The 21187-nt window shown below is 46.8% G+C and overlaps 1 protein-coding gene across 1 annotated transcript; it reads right to left on the minus strand.

Annotated features, from left to right (window-relative positions):
- Positions 1-286: 286 nt before the first annotated feature.
- LOC115126030 (very low-density lipoprotein receptor-like) lies at positions 287-15278 on the minus strand. Its single transcript, XM_029655619.2, is given in 21 exon segments — positions 287-1126; positions 1368-1537; positions 1800-1880; positions 2366-2407; positions 2940-3002; positions 4153-4302; positions 4687-4828; positions 5250-5389; positions 5503-5621; positions 5734-5958; positions 6336-6507; positions 6899-7024; positions 7213-7332; positions 7757-7879; positions 8245-8367; positions 8685-9056; positions 9233-9316; positions 9319-9354; positions 10886-11008; positions 12035-12154; positions 14987-15278. Coding segments are annotated over 21 exon segments (2634 nt in total). The 5' UTR covers positions 15054-15278; the 3' UTR covers positions 287-1090.
- Between the last annotated feature and the right edge of the window lie 5909 nt (positions 15279-21187).

Here is a 21187-nt window from a genome sequence, read left to right on the forward strand (position 1 = left end):
AGACCAACAAATGACATCCTAGGTTGCGCTCAGATTCTACCAAACTCCAGAAGTTGGTACATTTGTACTTCCCCCAATTTTAAAATCATTGTTTTTTAGTGCATACATGACAGCTCAGACCAGTCAATTCCTTTTTGAATTAATGAGGGGATTGTATGCTTTGGGAGAAAGGAGATTCAGAATGTACCCCTAAATAAATAGTGGTACAGGGAAAGTCATGCAGTGGTTTTTTGATGACTTAGTCTCCCAAAAATGTGTAAATGAAAGGGTCTCGTTTCATCTTAAGTGTTTGCAAATCATTTTATTCACGACACAGCATTTAGTCCCCCTGCACATGGCTAGAAAAAGTCACAGCAACGGCACAAACATACAAAATAGTTCAACAAAGTCAGTTTTAAATACATCTTACCCTACCCTGGTACTATGCCCAACCATAGCAAAAATTTATTTCAGTCAAATGTATACAATCTTATTTACAGCAGACCATTTGATCAAAGTGCTTCAGTCCTGATTCTGTTCTTAGGGGAAGAGGGTTTATGTACAATGTTTTACAAATGCTGTAGTAACATGACCTTCCTTAGCTCTCATCTTCCCAGCACAGAATCACACACAAAAAAGCTTTATAAGACTGTGCTTCTGGAGATAATGTTCATAAGAAACATACATATTTTAAGACAGTACTGCCTAAAAGATGCTTTTCATAAATATTCAGAGAAACATGTCCAGTTAGGGGACTGAAGGTTAGAACCAGTATCGCGCCCTGCATGGCCTCACTTCAAAGGACGACCAGTGTACTGAACTAGACTCAAGGTCACACGTAGTAGAATCTTTGAAATGTTTTGGGGCTAAGGGGGAAGGGGTGGGGATATAAAAGAGGCCAAGCCCCCAAAACCCCTTGCCACTTTGGACACACTTGGTGTGAGTAGGACAATTCATACATCATTCACACAACTAATGACAAACATCCCCCAGAAAACACAACTTAATGCTCTTCAGAAGGCATCTGGTTGTTGCTCTGTTAAAGAAGCAGAGGTCGTTGGCATGGAGACCAAAGGTAGAATAAACTGACGGGGTTCACTTGGCAGATTGGTTATGACAAGTCATCTTCTGTATTCACAACTGATATCTGGAAGGAAGACAAAAGCACAATGGAAAGTGGACCTTCACGGGCAGAGAATCTAAACAATTTACCGATTGAGGGCTAAAGTAGTCTGGCTACTAGCAACAATGAATGAGATTTCCCCCTTAAGGGACAGTCTGCAAGTAAACGTAAGGTGATAAGTCAATGCAAAAAGGAATTGGAAGTTCACACAATCAAGTAGTTCATTACAGAAGTGAACACGCGACTGATTAAGGAGACTACTTACTGCTGGGTAGGTGTGGCCTATATTGGAGGAGTGCCTGCTGATATCAATGTTGAGGTCGTCTTCGGTGGTTTTCAGGTACACTGGATTGTCAAAGTTAATGCTCTTTTTATTCTTCAGCTGCCAGTTACGCCACATCAAGTAGCCTCCTGCAGCAGCCATGGCCAGGAACACTGGGGACAGGAGCCAAAAGTGGGATCAACATAAGCCATACTGTAGTTTAATATCCAGCTAGCCAGAGCCAAGGTAAAACAGCGGCGGTGCAATTCAATGGTAAACTGAATAAATCACCATAGCCAATCAACAACTACTATAACTAGGAAAAACCATTGAAGTATTGCCCACCCACCCACCAAGCAATCATACAGTTGAGTGTCCTTTAAAAAGTATGAGTCATCGACAGCTGCAGGATGGGGCAGTGACAGCAGTACTTACACACAGGGAGGATAACCCAGGCAGCTGCAGATCCTCTAGCTGTAGAGTCCACCTCACGGATGGCTGTACTGACGTTGGCTTCTACAACAGAAAGTGTCTGAATGAGAGTCGGTCCTTCGAGGGACCACGTAAACACAGAAACATACTGGTTCGTGTCTCTATTAGTCTGTATTTTAGGGCAACCAATAATCACGTTGTACCAAGAATAACCTTGAGGGCCTAAAGTACAATAGACCTGGTCATGGAAATAATACCTCTAGGAAATGGAACATAGGTGATATGAGAGTTTGTAGTGACATGACTTGCAAACAAGTAGGTGAATGGAAGGGGCGGGGGGGGCAGAGAGAACCAGCTTTTTTTTCTTCCCTGCCCGTCTGCCAATAGGGTGGCTCTGATCCCTCTGGCAACCCCCCTGGTGGGCAGCTGGGCTCTGGAACATTATGTGGCCATCAGGAGCTGGCAAGAACAGGCTGACGGACCAGTGATTTGGCACAAATCACAGTCTAAGGAAAACTACCACTTCTTTTCACCAAGGGCTCAATCAGGGAAGGAGAACTGGGGCTTACCAGCAGGGACAGGTTGGGGGACAACTTTTGGCACCGTGGTCACTTTGAACAAAAAAATCTGAGATCAGCGCAACAAAGGAATCTTACAAAAACAGGCCTAAACAAATGACTTAAAAAGCAGGCTAATCAAATAAATCCACTACAGATAAAATGCTATATTTGTTACTTTAATTGTAGTCTTTAATTATGCATGCATCCACTGGTTAATTGTAGACGTCACTTAAATCTACCGTTTAACATTCCTGGGTGGATGGCATTAATAGCAACTTCCAAAATCTACTTTGACAGTACAGGAATGTCTAACACCCCAGACATCTTGACTGACCAACGTCCCCATCACCACCTCACACCGCCCCAGTAGAAGGCTGAAAGCTTATAGGCTAATCACCATGACGATGGGTAGCACAGGGAAGCCAGCACAGGGAAGCCAGACCAGAGTAAAATTAAAAATCATTGACATCTTTTAACTAAGAGCCCAAAAAGGCCATGAAACTAGACTACTGGGTCATGGCTATAGTCAGGACACGCATGCAGCCCCAGCCACACATGGCATGCGGGCGTTTGACATCTTTACCTTGGGGGTCAGTGGGACGTATTAGAGCTTTCCCATCATCCTTTGAGGGAGTAGAAGGGCTCACTGTCATAAGAGAACAGAGTATTGTAACGCTTTGGCAAAACTTCAATCACAGCTTCACATTCTGACTACGGAAACACGTGTTACCATGCAGCTTTTTCATGTCACAAATTAATTCCTTGCGGAAAAACAGGAAAGCAACGAAGCACAGAAGCGTTTGAAAAAAAAAAATGTGCAAAATGATCCAAAATTACTAGAGGGAAATCAAATCAATTTTCTATACTACTGTCCAGCTAACCATAGAGCCTTGTTCAATTGCCAAAGGAATTGGCGACAAAAAGCAGGAAATCTTAAGGCCTATATTACTCTATAGTAGTGCAAAATCTGAAGGCTGCTCATGTAGGATTATGAGCGGCATGAATGAAATGAAGCAGGAGAGACGATTAGATCAGACAAAATATTATCCATACTTGACTCACCTGGGCCTAAATTACCACAAGAAATAATCCTTTTTCATTGATAATTTAATAAAGATCTTAATTAAATTAAGAGCATAGACTACACTGCATGACAAGTATAACAGGATTTTAGGCGATAGATGTTGGTTAAGGGCAGTGGGGTGCACAGCCTGAGCTTTCCCCGCTAGTACCCTCACTAAGCAAATCCCACCCCTTTGTCTCATGCAAATGAAAAGCGTCAAGCGCACAGTCTATATCCTAGCATTCCATCAATTACCAGGCAAGACAGTTACCTTCTATTTGGGTAGAAAACATGTTGCTTTCTGGATCAAATCTAAAAAAAGCAGTATATAAAAGCATTCAAGTGACAGGAGTCCCTCTTATTGGCCCCTACAATAACCCTGTCCCCTCTGCACCCTGGGTGGTTCATTCAATCAAACTGCTTTTAGAAAGCCCAGTGCCATCTCAACTATATTCCCAAACATCAGTGGCTCTGAGAGGGGAAGAAAAAGCAGCAGAGGCTTTTAGAAGGGCAGTTGGGATGAAGCAGAAGACAGGCAAACAGAGGGACAGACAGCCTGGCTACAGCGGTCAGGATTCACAAGCAACACAGAGGGGAAAGAAATGCTTGGGTGACAGAATGAGAGTTAAAGGCCTCTAAAGAGAGAGGGCTCGTACAAAAAAAAAACAAAAAACACTTGGCATCACAGCACAGTTTAACCCCTCACTGCCCAACCGGATGTTAAGGTACTTGCCTGGTTGACAGTGAAGGCCGTTTGAAGCGAGCGTCTGGTCTTTCGGACACACGCACGTGTATTTGGGGGAGTATTTGTTGATCTGTGGAGCTGGCAGGCACATGTAGGCACAGCCACCATTCTGAGCCTTCTCATTGCACCAGTTTGTCCCTGTGGAATCAAAATGGAGGGAACCAGTTAGCCACTGCCCCATACATTACGTGAAGAACTATGCTACTTTGCCTTAAACACAGATCAATCTAGTCACGCCTACATGACAGCATTTTGATGTCCTAAAATATCCTAGTCCAAGTGTTTGTTTTTAAGCATTTAGAGAGGCTAGCCAGTTAGCGCATGGCAGGATCCTTGTTTTTGACCTTTCCGTATCCAACTGTTACAGGGGTCAATGGAGTTGACTGAAGACTGTTACATGAGTGTGGAGCTGTGAATTTCACAGAGGCAACAAACACAGCCTAGATCACAGGAAGAGGGCTAACTAGCTTTGCCTGATCACTGGGGCTTGGGAGAGAGAGGGCTAACATCTGGCAGCCTTACCAGGCAGCTGGATTAGCTCGTGGTAAACAATGATGTCCTGTGGCTCGTTCAGATTGCTTGCCAGGGTAATCACATCAGAGCCTGTGAACTTGTTTGCGCCGTAGATTGCCTCGTTCTCCCCATCTGTCCAAAACACTCGATCCTGAAACAAAACCAGTCACACACTAAACCCCAGATGCCAGTAGAAATGGCTTGGGACCTATGCTTCAGAGAAGGAAAGACTTTTGAAGACACCGAACAGATATTTATTCTAACAGTAAATCTGTCAAATGCCACCAGGGGTAAATGCCGTTGATCACCACACATGGAGAAAATCATGGGGTTTACAGTTTACAGAAAACCAGTTATGGTGAAACCAACTAATCACTTTGAACAGAGACTTAGCAGATGACCAATTATGAATGTCAATAAAAGCATGTTTGCTGGGTAGCATTAACACGAGAAGCAATCAAATTGTAGACGCAAAACTACAATCTACCCGTCAATTGCCCTGCCAGTGTATTAGTTAAAGGAAGTAGCTTTCGCACTTGTTATATACACACACACCACATCGAGAGCCATACCTCAAACACAGTGACAGCGAAGGGGTGAGCCAGGTATTCTGGGGACTGGAGCACTTTCCTCCGGTTGTCTCCGTTCAGGTCGACACTAGAGAGCATGTGCAACTTTGAGTCCACCCAATACAGTCTACTCTTGATCAGGTCTAAGGGAAGGAAATGAACACACATCTTCATCACACCCGGTCGCCGTCAAAGCAATTAACCTGCTCAAAGGGTAAATGCACTGACGGGACATTCAGAATCCAGCTTTACCCACCCAGAGTGATTCCATTGGGCCACTGAATATCAGTCTCGACCAGGACCTGCCTGTCAACCCCGTTCATGCCAGACTTCTCAATCTTAGCTGGTTCACCCCAATCTGACCAGTACAAGAATCTAGAAGACGGGCAGAGAGGAGATCAAATCATTATGAGGGTTCAGAAAGGTGGAAGCATTCAGGAACTGTTCAACAGAAATGCAGAACCCCCATTAAATACAGTAACTTTACCCAGAGAGTGGATCAACAGCGATGGACGCAGGCTCTTTCAAACCGCTGTCAAAGAGAACTTTCCGTTTGGTGCCGATGAAGTTGGCCACAGCTATGGTCTTGGTACCGAGGTCTGACCAGTAGAGGTTCTTGTAGATCCAGTCAACTGCGATCCCCACTGGTGTCTGGACGTTATCTATCACCTTCACATGACTTCCTACATCTCCTCGCTTATCCAACACCGTGCTGGAAAGACATGGGGTTGAGAAACATCAGTGCTCGGTTTGAGGTTACTCATTGAGCCAAAAAAAAAAAAGTTTGTAGGGTTGAATGGTTTACTGCTGGGAAGTATAGCGAACATATGCTCAGTGAACTTTGGCCCTGGTTACCATGTAAAACTGATTTCATACGTCTGTCAGAAACCAGTGATAACAGGTCAAGGTGAACACAGACTCCATGATAGACCATCTATGGGCTGAGACGTAATCGCATGGGACCCCGTAGCTACCTGAAGACGGGACCCATAGCTACCTGAAGACGGGACCCATAGCTACCTGAAGACGGGACCCATAGCTACCTGAAGACGGGACCCATAGCTACCTGAAGACGGGACCCATAGCTACCTGAAGATGGCCCTCTGGCTCAGGTCAGCCCAGAAGAGCGTCTGCTGGGTGAAGTCTGCATCCAGTGCCACGGTGTTCCGCAGCTGCTCCACGATCTGCGTGTACTCCCTCCTCTCCAGACCCAGCTTCCGGATGTCCCTCCGGTTAGTGAAGATCAGACAGGGCTCCGTGCCTTGAGGGAGCCACATAGACACTCATTCATAATGACAATACAATGGAGCCTTTTAAGTCAGTCCTCATGTCAGAACACTAATCACGAGTCACAGTCAGAAATGGCACAAAACAAACATCCCCCCAGCTGGACTTCTCAGATAAAGGTCGTTGCAAACTATATCACTGCTTTTCCATTTGAGCTTGGACTACAATAAATAAAACGTATAGCAGCTGGAGAAGTCAAACACATTGATCAGGACAGATCGACATGGGGTACCGAGCCCATTGGACCGGATGCCCATTAGTGACGCTGCGTTCCTCTAGCGCGCCAACGTCTGCCTAGGCATCCCTCTGCCATGTGCTCGTGGTGGTACAGCATGGTGTATACACGCCAGGCTGAGCCAACTTACCTACAGCCTTGCACACTCCCGTGGTGGGGTCCATCTGGTAACTGTTGTGGCACTCGCACTTATACCCTCCCTTCAGGTTGATACAGATCTGACTACAGATCCCAGGATTCATACACTCGTCGATGTCTGCAGGAAAGGGAAAACATGAATAGTCACTAACAGGAGGTCAATGAATTTAGTTGTGAATACCAAGTTAAATGTAAGAGATGTAGTACGTCTCAATACCCAGTTACAAATGTCAGCTGAAAACACCTTCACGTCGCATGAGTTAATATCAAATAGTGTATGGGTTAATGATTAGATATGGCTCCTACCCCCACAGGTTTTACGGTCTATGAGCTGCAGTCCAGGGGTGCAGTCACACTCGTAGCCAATCACCATGTCCCTGCACAGGTGGGAGCAGCCGCCATTGTTCAGCAGACACTCGTTCAGGTCTGAGACGGGAACAGCAGAACGGTGGTTACTCATGCCCTTTATTCACAAACAAAGGCCTGCCTGAAAAATCAATCACATCAGTGGACTGGCTGAACGATAGTGGACTAATGGGAATCGCTGTAGCGTAGGACGAGTTTGACAAGGACAATACGAGGTATCCTCCATGGGACAGGTCAAAAGGGTAAAATGTATATAGTAAGTGGTATACACAAACAGACCGAACACTTGCGTCAACCCCATAATGTTCTGCGGTCTACAACCAGGGCAGTATTGCAACTTGCAAGGCAACCCACTCCAGTGAAGGCACTCATGGCTCTTCATCGTGACTGAACAAGTCACAAGACTACACACTACCTGATCTCATCCTCGCGTCGCTTCTACTGCTTAATTATAAACCGGTTTGGTTCCAGTCTATCCACTTACTGCACTCTTTGATGGGCTCGTCGCTCCAGTCAGGACAGTCCCGGGCCTTGTTGCACACTTTGCTCATCTCGATACACTCGCCACTCCGACACTTGAACCTGTCAGGGCCGTTGCACTGCGTCACTGAGTCGTGAAAGAGAAAGAACGTGACATTACAAACCGGTGAGGCTGTTAAACAGGTACAGTGACAATGGAAGTGGGTGCAGGAGATTGAGTCGACCGTCTACATATATACATGTCCCCCCATAGAAACACGGAGGCGTGCAACTAACGCAATTCAGGTGACGGCTTGAAGTCCATACTTCCATAATCTCATTGCTGTAATCCTGAATATCAAATTAAAGTATTTATTGAGCATATTTTGACCCAACTCATACAGGAATAACTGAACACCGACACAAAAATGACCTCGTGTCGGAAACGTTCTGTAGTGTAGCAACACCATGTACATTCGTTCGGGACGACATTACTTCTGGTTGAACACTCACAGTTTTTGCAGTTGACTTCGTCGGTGCCATCTGCACAATCACGCAAGCTGTTGCACTGTCTGCTGCCGTGGATACAGGTGCCATCCTCGCACTTGAACTGGTCTGGCCTGCAGGTACGAACAGCTGGAGAGGAGAGGACACAGACCTGTTACACCATTAACCCTTAACCCATTAGCACTCAATACCTACACAGTCATAACCATAAAAAAAACAGAAACCCATGACAGCTGCTGTGAACACAGAGTATAAAGACAAGCATGGTTTTTTTATGGCCAGATCCTTTTATTGCAATAGTTTTATTGTAATAGAAGGCTCCATTTATGATCATATGAAAGCAGCGCAATCTGACCTGTGTAGCAAAAAAAAAAAAGTAGTAACCAAAATAATCGGCTGGCCTGCTGGAACTTGCAGGCGGTCTGATTAAACCGCTCCACACTTACAACAGTTTGCTTCGTCACTGCCGTCCTTGCAGTCGGAGTCTCCGTCACAGCGCCACTTGCGGTGGATGCACTCCCCAGAGCCACACTGCGTCTCGCTGGGTGAACATTTAGCCGGGGGCGTGGGGTGGCGACCACAGCGCTGAGGGGATTCGTCCGATTGGTCCTGGCAATCCACGTCGTCGTCACACACCCAGCTGCCAGGGATACAGGTGGCGTTGCCACACTGAAACTCGCTGGGGCCGCAGGACGACGGGGCACACTCCTGCTCGTCACTCCCGTCGCCACAGTCGTCCTCGCCGTTGCACACAAAGTTAAGGGAGATGCAGCGGCCGCTCGCACAGGTGAACTCCAGCGAGGCGCACGTGATGTTACCTGTGTGAGTGAACAGAGTACTCAGTACTGTGACGCCAATGTAGGAATCAACAACCTATGTACTCCTAAATTAACTGTTGCTGCTTGGAGTCAGTCAAAAAACACACAGTAAGGAAATCCACCTAGCGGTTCGAGGGACACCTCTCGCCCTACGGCTACATGGCAAAGCGACTCACCGCAGTCAATTTCATCCTCGCCGTTATCGCAGTCCTTCTCTCCATCACACTTCCAGAAGACCGGGATGCATTGGGTGGACCCGCACCACAGCTAAACTCATTCACACGGCAGGTCCTGGTGTCTGCAGGGCACATGGATGGAGAGGGAGTGAATTTATAGACCTTTAGTGCTGCAAGTGTTTGGGATGGGAAATGCTTAACACACAATTCTGCAGGGCTAGCTAATGGAGCACTGAGCGATATATTGAGCGCAGCACTGAGTCGACTGCCTCTGACAGCAAACGTAGGCGGTTAGACAAATTTGATACATTTTCAAATCAATTGATCTTGATGTGTTCAACAAGATTAGATTGAGATTAGTGTGTGTACACTCCCTCACTCTTTACAGGGTAGGTACTGTATAGATCAGATTACGAATGCTTCCTTAACTAGGCTGAGAGTCCAGAGCACGTCTTCGAGCCCATTCAAAACTCTTACAAGCCTCTATCTAGTGTCGATTGGCACAATGCCTGTTGGTTAGGAATCAAACCTAGAGGAATTTAATATTTCAATCAAAGACAATCCATCAGGAACTGACCTACTAATCATACCATTGAAGCAGAGGAGACAGACGATTCATGTGTAACAGGGATAGAGGAAGGTCTGGTGAGAGTGCTCGCTACCAAATCAATGATACTCCATTTCTGAGGAATGCATATGAAAGCATGCTGGGCAGTATCAGTCAGAAGAGCTTGTGAAGCATTAGCTCCACATCGGAGAAGAAAACTCATACTGCTCCTAATGTAACATCACACAACGGGCTCAGAGAGTAATGTACGATGGCAGATGAACAGACAGACCCGTGTTGGAAATATTCTTAACGTCTCATCAAATCAACATTTTATAAAGCCAGTCTTACATCAGCTGATGTCTCAAAGTGCTGTATAGAAACCAAGGCCAAAACAGCAAGCAATGCAGGTGTAGAAGCAGCCTCATCTAACAGAATGCACTTTTGGGAGCGAATTGCTTAATAGACAACCGCTTCTAACTAAAGGACATTTTGGGAGAATTTAGAGTTCCTCAATATTTAAATGTGGTGACTCACATTCTCACACAATCACCATGCGTACTGACAGAGCTCTTTTCCGACAGCTGGTCAAACAAACCAGTGACGTCTTGACCTGCACGTACACACAAACCACCCCAAATAGGACTGACACCCTGCTCATTGTGTACTGCAGTGGAATACATTGCTGCCTCCCACATCACTGGGAACAATCCCGTTTGGAACATTAAATGAAGGCTTTTAATGTGGCCACCTGGTCTCTATGCAAGTCGAACTATGCGAGGGTGCACGGAGGACATGCACTTAAAGCAGTATAGTGGAAAGGGCCAGAGTAACCTGATCTAATCTTGATCCAAAGCCATATCCACAAACTGACACAGCTGTTGCATTGGCTGACAGTGGGAGGCACATGGTGAAACTGTGATTAAACGCCCGTGTGAGATTGACAACCTGACCCACTTATTATGGAAAAGGCAAATAGACCCAACCTTTCATCATACTGTAAGTGAAGGCAAAACATTCAAACAGGGATACATTTCTCAACTGGATACGAAGATCAGAAGGAAAGGGAGTCCCAATCTGGGGCTGGCTTGTTGCAGATCACTTACGGCAAACATCCACGCTCTCGTCAGAGCCATCCTCACAGTCTGGCTCACCGTCGCAGTGCCATCTCTTGGGGACGCATTGGCCATTGCGACAGACAAAATCCACCTCCGCACAGGTCTTACGAACTGCAAAGGCACAGCGAGTGTGTTAGTGATACAGTATGCGAGCTTCAGAATCAGACCACCAAGTGAAGCATCTTGGTCTTTCAGTGGGAGGACAAAATCCACCCCAAAGTACCAACCAAAGTATCACAAATAAGAGCTGAAGGTCAGCTCCGGACTAAACCAATATAAGGATTGACAATGTGCCCTTTAAAAATCCTAGTCACTATAGTGTATATTTAGTATAGTGGTCTATTTCAGGATTTCCAAACGTGGTTCTGGAGTCCCACTACACAGCTGATTCAAATAATCAAAGCTTGAAGATGAAGTGATTATTTTCAATCAGCTGTGTAGTGCTAGGACAATAACCAAGAGGTGCACCCAGGGGGCCCTCAGGACAGAGTTTGGGGAAATCCTGGTCTAATGCACTGAGCATAGTATTAGTCAAACAGACCTCCACAATGGCAAAGCACTCACCCTCACTTACCCCACCCTATTTTCAGTCACTTCATGTCCACTGTGCTAAAGAGCCTCCTCACAGGCCATTCCTCCTTGTGACTAGATTGCCACCTATTGCCAGAGGCCCATCTAACTCTTATGGAAGTCTCATCAACATTAATGTCACCAGGGCTGTGTTGGTAATGTATACAGTCAATAGAGGGATCGACGGGCAGAGAGACAAAGGAAACAGATGGGCAGGTAATCCATAGTAACACTAAAGTGGTTATGTCAGCACAGACTTCAGCGAGACCGCAACACACATCCCTTTCTACAGCAACCTCTTCTTTCCCTCCACCCTGCTCCGTCTCATCCCCCATGACCCAGATAGCACAGAGAATCAAGGTGACACTCAGTTTGCCCAGATGGGGCTCGTGGGCGCGTCTCCGTCACGGCCATTTTTAGCTCTCCAGAACCGGCGCCACTTACACCAGGTCATGATAACCCCGGTGGATTCAGACACAGCGCCAAAGGGTGGTTTCATAACAGGCTATGCCACTGATTTGTCACCGATCTGATGAAATAGTGTGAGAGGTGGTTCGTGCGTCTCACCACAGATGTGCTCGTCACTGCCGTCGGAGCAGTCCTCATCCCCGTCACACTGCCAGACAGATGGGATGCAGCGGCCATTCCCACACTGGAACTGACTGGGCTCACATTCTGTCTTCGATCCTGTAAGGAACAAGGAAATACTCATTGCACAACAATGTGGAACTGGCGTTTGCGTCTCCAGGCTTCAAGGACTACAACATTCCATCTCGTTCGTCACCAAATTGAAAGTCCTGACCTGGGTCGTGTCTGTAGTACACAGAACAACAAAATAAGCCATCACCACATGCACACATTCAGCCAATCGATGGTTAAGCCAAATTCAAAAGCCAGAGTCAAATTCTAAATGACTGTCTATGGGGTTAATATTGACAGAGGGAAGAGAGTTCATTTGACATCACCAATAACCCAGCCAGCCACAGTGAAACACGGCATATGGCTCCTGTATGACAGAGTGGCTGTTGCCAGCCAGCTACGAGCCTGTGCAGAGAGGAGAAAGTACAGCCGGACCATGTCTAATGACCCCCTGCTCCTCAGAGTGTGCCTGAGTGACCTGCTCAGCATGGTACACTTCTGCAGCAGGGAGCTAACAGACCTGTGTGACGGGAGGCCAATAGTCTGCCTGGGACCGACTAGTAATTGTCCTGGGCAGTGGCCAAAGGGTGTCCGAAATGGCACCCTATTGCCTAAATAGCGCACACACGCCTCGAGTCAAAAGCAGTGCACTAAATAAGCAGAAGGGTGCCATTTTCAGACACAGCCATTTTCTAAACAAGCCAGCAGATCAGGCTCTTGAAGGGTAGAATGCAAAAGAACGATCAAGAGGGTCATATAAAGCAGAGCGCTTGCAGTGTGGACATTAGCATAAGTCTCAGGGGCACTACCAAACAAGTGGCTGATATGGGTCCTCATACACACAGGCCTACACATAGAGAGATTACATTAAATCAGTGCCAGATTGATTCCCCCCAAAAAATAGGATCCCATCACACATCTCTGCATTCAAATTGCCATCGATGAAATGCAATTGTGTCCGTTGTCTGCATGCCTGCCCATACCCACACAGCCACCCTGGGGGACTCAGTTCACAACATTGACATCAGCAAACAGCTTGCCCACACATGGTCTGCGATTTAGAGGCCAGTTGGACGTACTGCCAAATTCTCTAAAACAATGTTGGAGGCGGCTTATGGTAGAGAAATGAACATTCAATTATCTGGCAACAGCTCTGGTGGACATTCCTGCAGTCACCATGGCAATTGTATGATCCCTCAACTAGACAATCTGTGGCATTGTGTTATGACAAAACTGCACATTTTAGAATAGCCTTTTATTGTCCACAGCACAAGATGCACCTGTGTAATTATCATGCTGTTTAATCAGCTTCTTGATATGCCACACTTGTCAGGTTGATGAATTCTCTTGGCAAATGAGAGATGCTGACTAACAAGGGCATAAACATGAGCAATAAGCTTTGTGTGTGTATGGAAAAAGTCTGGGATCTTATTTCAGCTCATGCAACCAACACTACATGTTGCGTTTATATTTTAGATCCGTGTACATTAGGGAATAAACCCACCAACCAAACTAAAGCAGGCTTACTAACGCCTATTGGCAGCTTGCTGATCTTAATCATTTTCAAATTAATTGTAGGCTTCAAGTGTTTGCAATTGTGCAATCATTAATAGCAGAAGGTCTGAAACACTCCCAAGGAAATATGTAATTAGTGTTAGACCAATGTCATTGTGAATACTCAAATAACCAGTTTCCATAATGAAAGCTATATAGGGCAAACATTACAATTAAAACTAGTGTAGGTAGGCCTAGCCTACTCTTATTTCGAGTAACAAAAGAGACACTTCAAAAAATATGCGCATCTTTCATTCAGGCCCATTGTCTGCTTTGATTGACAAACTCATTTCCGTTCGCCACAGATTGTGTCCGTCTGTAGTCCCTGTCCGCTGTGGTGGCCTACAGTCTGAAGACAACGCGCTTTTTGAGCACTATTGGTCTTAGTATCACAACCAAAATGGAGAATAAAGCCTTGGTCCTTGGACACAGCTCCATTTTAATTAGGTCAAGGAGAACCTAATTTGCGTATGGTCTCGCTCAATTCACGAAGTGAAAACAATCTGAGATGCAACAACAAAAGGCCCTGACACTAATCAAATGTTATTTTCACGATGTGGCAAAACATACCCCTTCACGCTCAATGACAAAGCTAAACACGTCATAGATTGTCTACATACCGATAGGGTAATAGACAAGCGTTTAATCGCCAATGCCATGCACTGCAATCCAATAGTAAATCACCTGTTCTTTATAAATGTGTTCTTTATAAACCCCCCCACCACGAGGAGAATGTGGTGTTGCTACGCTGTCCCACTGGCCAGTGTGACACAACATATCAATCCATTGAAGGCTCGCCCCAATCTTCAGGAATAAATGATCACTGGTGGAACATTCTGTAACCTACAGAGAGCGAATGTTAAAAAGTTCCAAATACATCCCACCCCCCTATATCAGTACTATTGACTTCAGATTCATTGCAACACAAACCAATTACCCACACTGACCATAAAAATTAAATAAAAAGGACGGTATACGTTTCTAGTGTAACGACCACGTAGCCTACATAAACACAGGCCTTTTGCCTGGCCGCATTTAAAACGACCGACACCTAAAGACTGAAAGCAATTATTCTGGAGTTTGTCAAACCTAGGCATTTTATTGGAAACGGCAAATGTTGGAATAAAACAATATGCCGAGGGCACTGTGAAAACCCGTTTTGTGCCATATTCGTAGAACGAAAGCAAGGTTGAGTATTACATTGCCGCTGTCAGTCCTGTGTAAAGAAACCATAGGCAGGTGTAATGGGCATAACCAACCCGGTGTTGTACCAACACATTGAAATAGACCACAAAACGTTCAGACATGTACAATTAGGCTACGTACCGTGTACAACACCACACTGCTGAAGACATATTGGTAGGATAAGGAGCCCAAGAATAGACGTGACCATTTCGCAGTGTGAGCTGGCCTGGTCGTTCTGCGCGGATATTCACACTGTTACTGATACGACACCTTGCTGGAGAATACAAAATCCTAGCGCCAGCCACGCGCTTTTTATCTCATTTAGGCAACACCGGTCAGGCTCTCCCTCCTCTCAAGCTGGTCATCGAGCTGCAAGCCATGTCCTAATTTACTGATAACATCAACCTGCACCAAACAACCGCGCCAGCAGAGCTGTGTGTGAGCTTTCCCCCCCTCCTTCAAAATGTCATTTTACAAAACAGTAACCCTTTCCCTGCCCACCGGTGATGTTAGGCTATGTGTAATGCTATTCTGATGGATACATATGCTATTACAATTCATAACTGTAGCCGAGATGAAAATGTATGTATGATTGTCCAGGGGCAATTAGCTGAGTGATTGATTGACCGATTGATTCCACTAATTGGTTAATTGATTGATTACTAGTCAATCTAGCGTGAGTGGGACATATCACTGGCCAGACTTCATGGGACTGTGGATAAAAAATAAAGGATCTAGCCAATAACAGCACATAACTGCAGTAATTGCAGTCAACTTACAGAGCAATTGAACATACTGTTTGAAAAGTGAAAGAGTGCAATGAAAGCCAGCCATACAGGGGTTAATGTGGACCAATTTTTATGTTTAAGCTACAAGTTTCTGATATCTCCTTCTTGTTATCCATCCCCTTGTTTTTATCATGAAGACTATTGGGCAGCTGATGAATCTCCCTGCAACTTGCCTGTTCTGTAATAGTAGCGATGTACCTGGTCGCATCCGCGCTTCGGTCTGCAGGTTGTATAACTTTTTCATTACATTTCATTACATTTCATTATAGTACAACGGTCTGATTTGTCTAATCTTAGCAATTTCCTCTTAGCTAGCTACATAGTCGTCGTTGTATCAAAGATAATTGCGTAATTATCGTATTTCGTCGTCTCCTATCTGTCCAACACGTTCACCGTCTACGGTAGCACTGTAGTACTATCACACTCAACTGAACGTCGTGATTAGTGTAGTGTTAGCTAGCTACATAGCTAGCTACATAGTTGTCTTTGCTGTCTTCGTATCCAAGATAATTGTGTAGCTTAGAGTGTGGAGTCTTAGAGTGATAATTGCGTTATTATCGTATTTCGTCGCCCTCCTATCTGCCTAGCAGCTAGCATACGTTCACCGGCTACCGTAGCACTGTAGTAACTATCACACTCAACCGAACGACTTGATTAGTGTAGTATTAGATAGCTACATAGTTGTCTTTGCTGTCTAAGTATCCAAGATAATTGTGTAGCTTAGAGTGTGTAGTCTTAGAGTGATTATCTTAATTCACCGAGGTTAGCTAGCCAGCTATTTTGTCGTCCTTAACGTAGGAGACACTCCTAGCTAGCCAATAGCCAGCCAACGTCTACTGAATAGAACTTTCGCATTCCGGTCGCATTCCGCGTCGCTCCACAGGTAGTATCACTTTTTCACTTCATTTCATTTCAGTCCCAACGGTGTGATTTGTTTGATCGTAGCTAGCTACATAGCTAGCTACATAGCCGTCTTTGTTTCAAAGATAATTGTGTAGTCTAGAGCGATTTTCTAGGTTAGCTAGCCAGCTATTGTCGTTCTCCTACGCAACGTAACCAACACTGCTAGCTAGCCAGCTAGCTCCCGATAAGCAGCATTGTAGAAACTTCACACTCAACGGTACGACTTGATTAGGGTAGTGTCAACAACGCAGCTAGCCTACCCCAGCAGTACTCTATCATTTTAATCATTTTAGTCAATTAGATTCTTGCTACGTAAGCTTAACTTTCTGAACATTCGAGACGTGTAGTCCACTTGTCATTCCAATCTCCTCTGCATTAGCGTAGCCTCTTCTCTAGCCTGTCAACTATGTGTCTGTCTATCCCTGTTCTCTCCTCTCTGCACAGACCATACAAACGCTCCACACCGCATGGCCGCAGCCACCTAATCTGGTGGTCCCAGCGCGCACGACCCACGTGGAGTTCCAGGTCTCCGGTAGCCTCTGGAACTGCCGATCTGCGGCCAACAAGGCAGAGTTCATCTCAGCCTATGTCTCCCTCCAGTCCCTCGACTTCTTGGCTCTGGCGGAAACATGGATCACCACAGACAACACCGCTACTCCTACTGCTCTCTCTTCGTCCGCCCACGTGCTCTCGCACACCCCGAGCTTCTGGTCAGCGGGGTGGTGGCACCGGGATCCTCATCTCTCCCAAGTGGTCATTCTCTCTTTCTCCCCTTACCCATCTGTCTATCGCCTCCTTTGAATTCCATGCTGTCACAGTTACCAGCCCTTTCAAGCTTAACATCCTTATCATTTATCGCCCTCCAGGTTCCCTCGGAGAGTTCATCAATGAGCTTGATGCCTTGATAAGCTCCTTTCCTGAGGACGGCTCACCTCTCACAGTTCTGGGCGACTTTAACCTCCCCACGTCTACCTTTGACTCATTCCTCTCTGCCTCCTTCTTTCCACTCCTCTCCTCTTTTGACCTCACCCTCTCACCTTCCCCCCTACTCACAAGGCAGCCAATACGCTCGACCTCATCTTTACTAGATGCTGTTCCTCCACTAACCTCATTGCAACTCCCCTCCAAGTCTCCGACCACTACCTTGTATCCTTTTCCCTCTCGCTCTCATCCAACACTTCCCACACTGCCCCTACTCGGATGGTATCGCGCCGTCCCAACCTTCGCTCTCTCTCCCCCGCTACTCTCTCCTCTTCCATCCTATCATCTCTTCCCTCTGCTCAAACCTTCTCCAACCTATCTCCTGATTCTGCCTCCTCAACCCTCCTCTCCTCCCTTTCTGCATCCTTTGACTCTCTATGTCCCCTATCCTCCAGGCCGGCTCGGTCCTCCCTTCCCGCTCCGTGGCTCGACGACTCATTGCGAGCTCACAGAACAGGGCTCCGGGCAGCCGAGCGGAAATGGAGGAAAACTCGCCTCCCTGCAGACCTGGCATCCTTTCACTCCCTCCTCTCTACATTTTCCTCCTCTGTCTCTGCTGCTAAAGCCACTTTCTACCACTCTAAATTCCAAGCATCTGCCTCTAACCCTAGGAAGCTCTTTGCCACCTTCTCCTCCCTCTTGAATCCTCCTCCCCCTCCCCCCTCCTCCCTCTCTGCAGATGACTTCGTCAACCATTTTGAAAAGAAGGTCGACGACATCCGATCCTCGTTTGCTAAGTCAAACGACACCGCTGGTTCTGCTCACACTGCCCTACCCTGTGCTCTGACCTCTTTCTCCCCTCTCTCTCCAGATGACATCTCGCGTCTTGTGACGGCCGGCCGCCCAACAACCTGCCCGCTTGACCCTATCCCCTCCTCTCTTCTCCAGACCATCTCCGGTGACCTTCTCCCTTACCTCACCTCGCTCATCAACTCATCCCTGACCGCTGGCTACGTCCCTCCCGTCTTCAAGAGAGCGAGAGTTGCACCCCTTCTGAAAAAAACCTACACTCGATCCCTCCGATGTCAACAACTACAGACCAGTATCCCTTCTTTCTTTTCTCTCCAAAACTCTTGAACGTGCCGTCCTTGGCCAGCTCTCCCGCTATCTCTCTCAGAATGACCTTCTTGATCCAAATCAGTCAGGTTTCAAGACTAGTCATTCAACTGAGACTGCTCTTCTCTGTATCACGGAGGCGCTCCGCACTGCTAAAGCTAACTCTCTCTCCTCTGCTCTCATCCTTCTAGACCTATCGGCTGCCTTCGATACTGTGAACCATCAGATCCTCCTCTCCACCCTCTCCGAGTTGGGCATCTCCGGCGCGGCCCACGCTTGGATTGCGTCCTACCTGACAGGTCGCTCCTACCAGGTGGCGTGGCGAGAATCCGTCTCCTCACCACGTGCTCTCACCACTGGTGTCCCCCAGGGCTCTGTTCTAGGCCCTCTCCTATTCTCGCTATACACCAAGTCACTTGGCTCTGTCATAACCTCACATGGTCTCTCCTATCATTGCTATGCAGACGACACACAATTAATCTTCTCCTTTCCCCCTTCTGACGACCAGGTGGCGAATCGCATCTCTGCATGTCTGGCAGACATATCAGTGTGGATGACGGATCATCACCTCAAGCTGAACCTCGGCAAGACGGAGCTGCTCTTCCTCCCGGGGAAGGACTGCCCGTTCCATGATCTCGCCATCACGGTTGACAACTCCATTGTGTCCTCGTCCCAGAGCGCTAAGAACCTTGGCGTGATCCTGGACAACACCCTGTCGTTCTCAAATAACATCAAGGCGGTGGCCCGTTCCTGTAGGTTCATGCTCTACAACATCCGCAGAGTACGACCCTGCCTCACACAGGAAGCGGCGCAGGTCCTAATCCAGGCACTTGTCATCTCCCGTCTGGATTACTGCAACTCGCTGCTGGCTGGGCTCCCTGCCTGTGCCATTAAACCCCTACAACTCATCCAGAACGCCGCAGCCCGTCTGGTGTTCAACCTTCCCAAGTTCTCTCACGTCACCCCGCTCCTCCGCTCTCTCCACTGGCTTCCAGTTGAAGCTCGCATCCGCTACAAGACCATGGTGCTTGCCTACGGAGCTGTGAGGGGAACGGCACCTCACTACCTCCAGGCTCTGATCAGGCCCTACACCCAAACAAGGGCACTGCGTTCATCCACCTCTGGCCTGCTCGCCTCCCTACCACTGAGGAAGTACAGTTCCCGCTCAGCCCAGTCAAAACTGTTCGCTGCTCTGGCCCCCCTATGGTGGAACAAACTCCCTCACGACGCCAGGACAGCGGAGTCAATCACCACCTTCCGGAGACACCTGAAACCCCACCTCTTTAAGGAATACCTAGGATAGGATAAAGTAATCCTTCTCCCCTCCCCCCTTAAAAGACCTAGATGCACTATTGTAAAGTGGCTGTTCCACTGGATGTCATAAGGTGAAAGCACCAATTTGTAAGTCGCTCTGGATAAGAGCGTCTGCTAAATGACGTAAATGTAAATGTAACACAGCTGGAGGCACTTTCTGTCCTAGATTCTGCAGGCAGACCAAAACAAAACTGTAATACTGTGCATCATCATAGAATCTCTCTCTCTCTTTATCTTTCTTTCCCTCTCCATAATTATAAATCCATAATTTAGTGCTGTTTGAAAACATAAACCCAGCATTTAGTGTTATTTGCAGACTTTGATGTTCAGATATTGTAGCGTCGACACATACACTGAGCGTACAAAACATTAGGAACAATCTGCTCTTTCCATGACCTAGACTGACCAGGTGAATCCAGGGGAAAGATATGATCCCTAATTCATGTCACTTGTTAAATACACTTCAATCGGTGTATATGAATGGGAGGAGACAGGTTAAAGGATTTTTAAGCCTGGATACAATTGAGACATGTGTTGTGTATGTGTGCCATTCAGAGGGTGAATGGGCAAGACAAAAGATTTAAGTGCCTTTAAACGGGGTATGGTATAGTAGATGCCAAGCGCACCGATTTGAGTGTGGGAAGAACTGCAATGCTGCTGGGTTTGTAACGCTCAACAGTTTCCTGTGTGTATCAAGAACGATCCACCAGCCAAAGGACATCCAGCCAACTTGACACAACTGTGGGAAGCATTGGAGTCAACATGGGCTAGCATCCCTGTGGTACGCTTTTGACACCTTGTAGAGTCCATGCTAGAGCAATTGAGGCAGTTCTGGCAAATGGGTGGTAGTTGTGGGGTGTTCCTAATGTTTTGTACACTCAGTGTACATTTACAGTGTAGCAAACAAGTCAACTCACGTTAAATAGTATGGATTGGAAAAGTTGTGCTACCTTATATTGAATGTGAAATGGTGTGTGCACTATTCTGAATCAAGTTAATACTCTCCTAACTCCAGTGAAGTAACATTTTCTACAATAATTGTGAGACGTGCCCCCCGAGTGGCGCAGCGGTCTAAGGCACTGCATCGCAGCATCACTATAATCCCAGGCTGTGTCATAGCCGGCTGTGCCGGGAGACCCATGAGGCGGTACACAATTGGCACAGCGTTGCCCGGGTTAGGGTAGGGTTTGGCTGTCTGGGTGTCCTTGTCCCATTGTGCTCTAGTGACTCCTTGTGGTGGGCCGGCCACCTAAGCCGACTTTGGTCACCAGTTGTATGGTGATTGGTGTGGCTGACTTCT

The sequence above is a fragment of the Oncorhynchus nerka genome, linkage group LG4, assembly GCF_034236695.1.
Source record: "Oncorhynchus nerka isolate Pitt River linkage group LG4, Oner_Uvic_2.0, whole genome shotgun sequence".
Taxonomy (NCBI): domain Eukaryota; kingdom Metazoa; phylum Chordata; class Actinopteri; order Salmoniformes; family Salmonidae; genus Oncorhynchus; species Oncorhynchus nerka.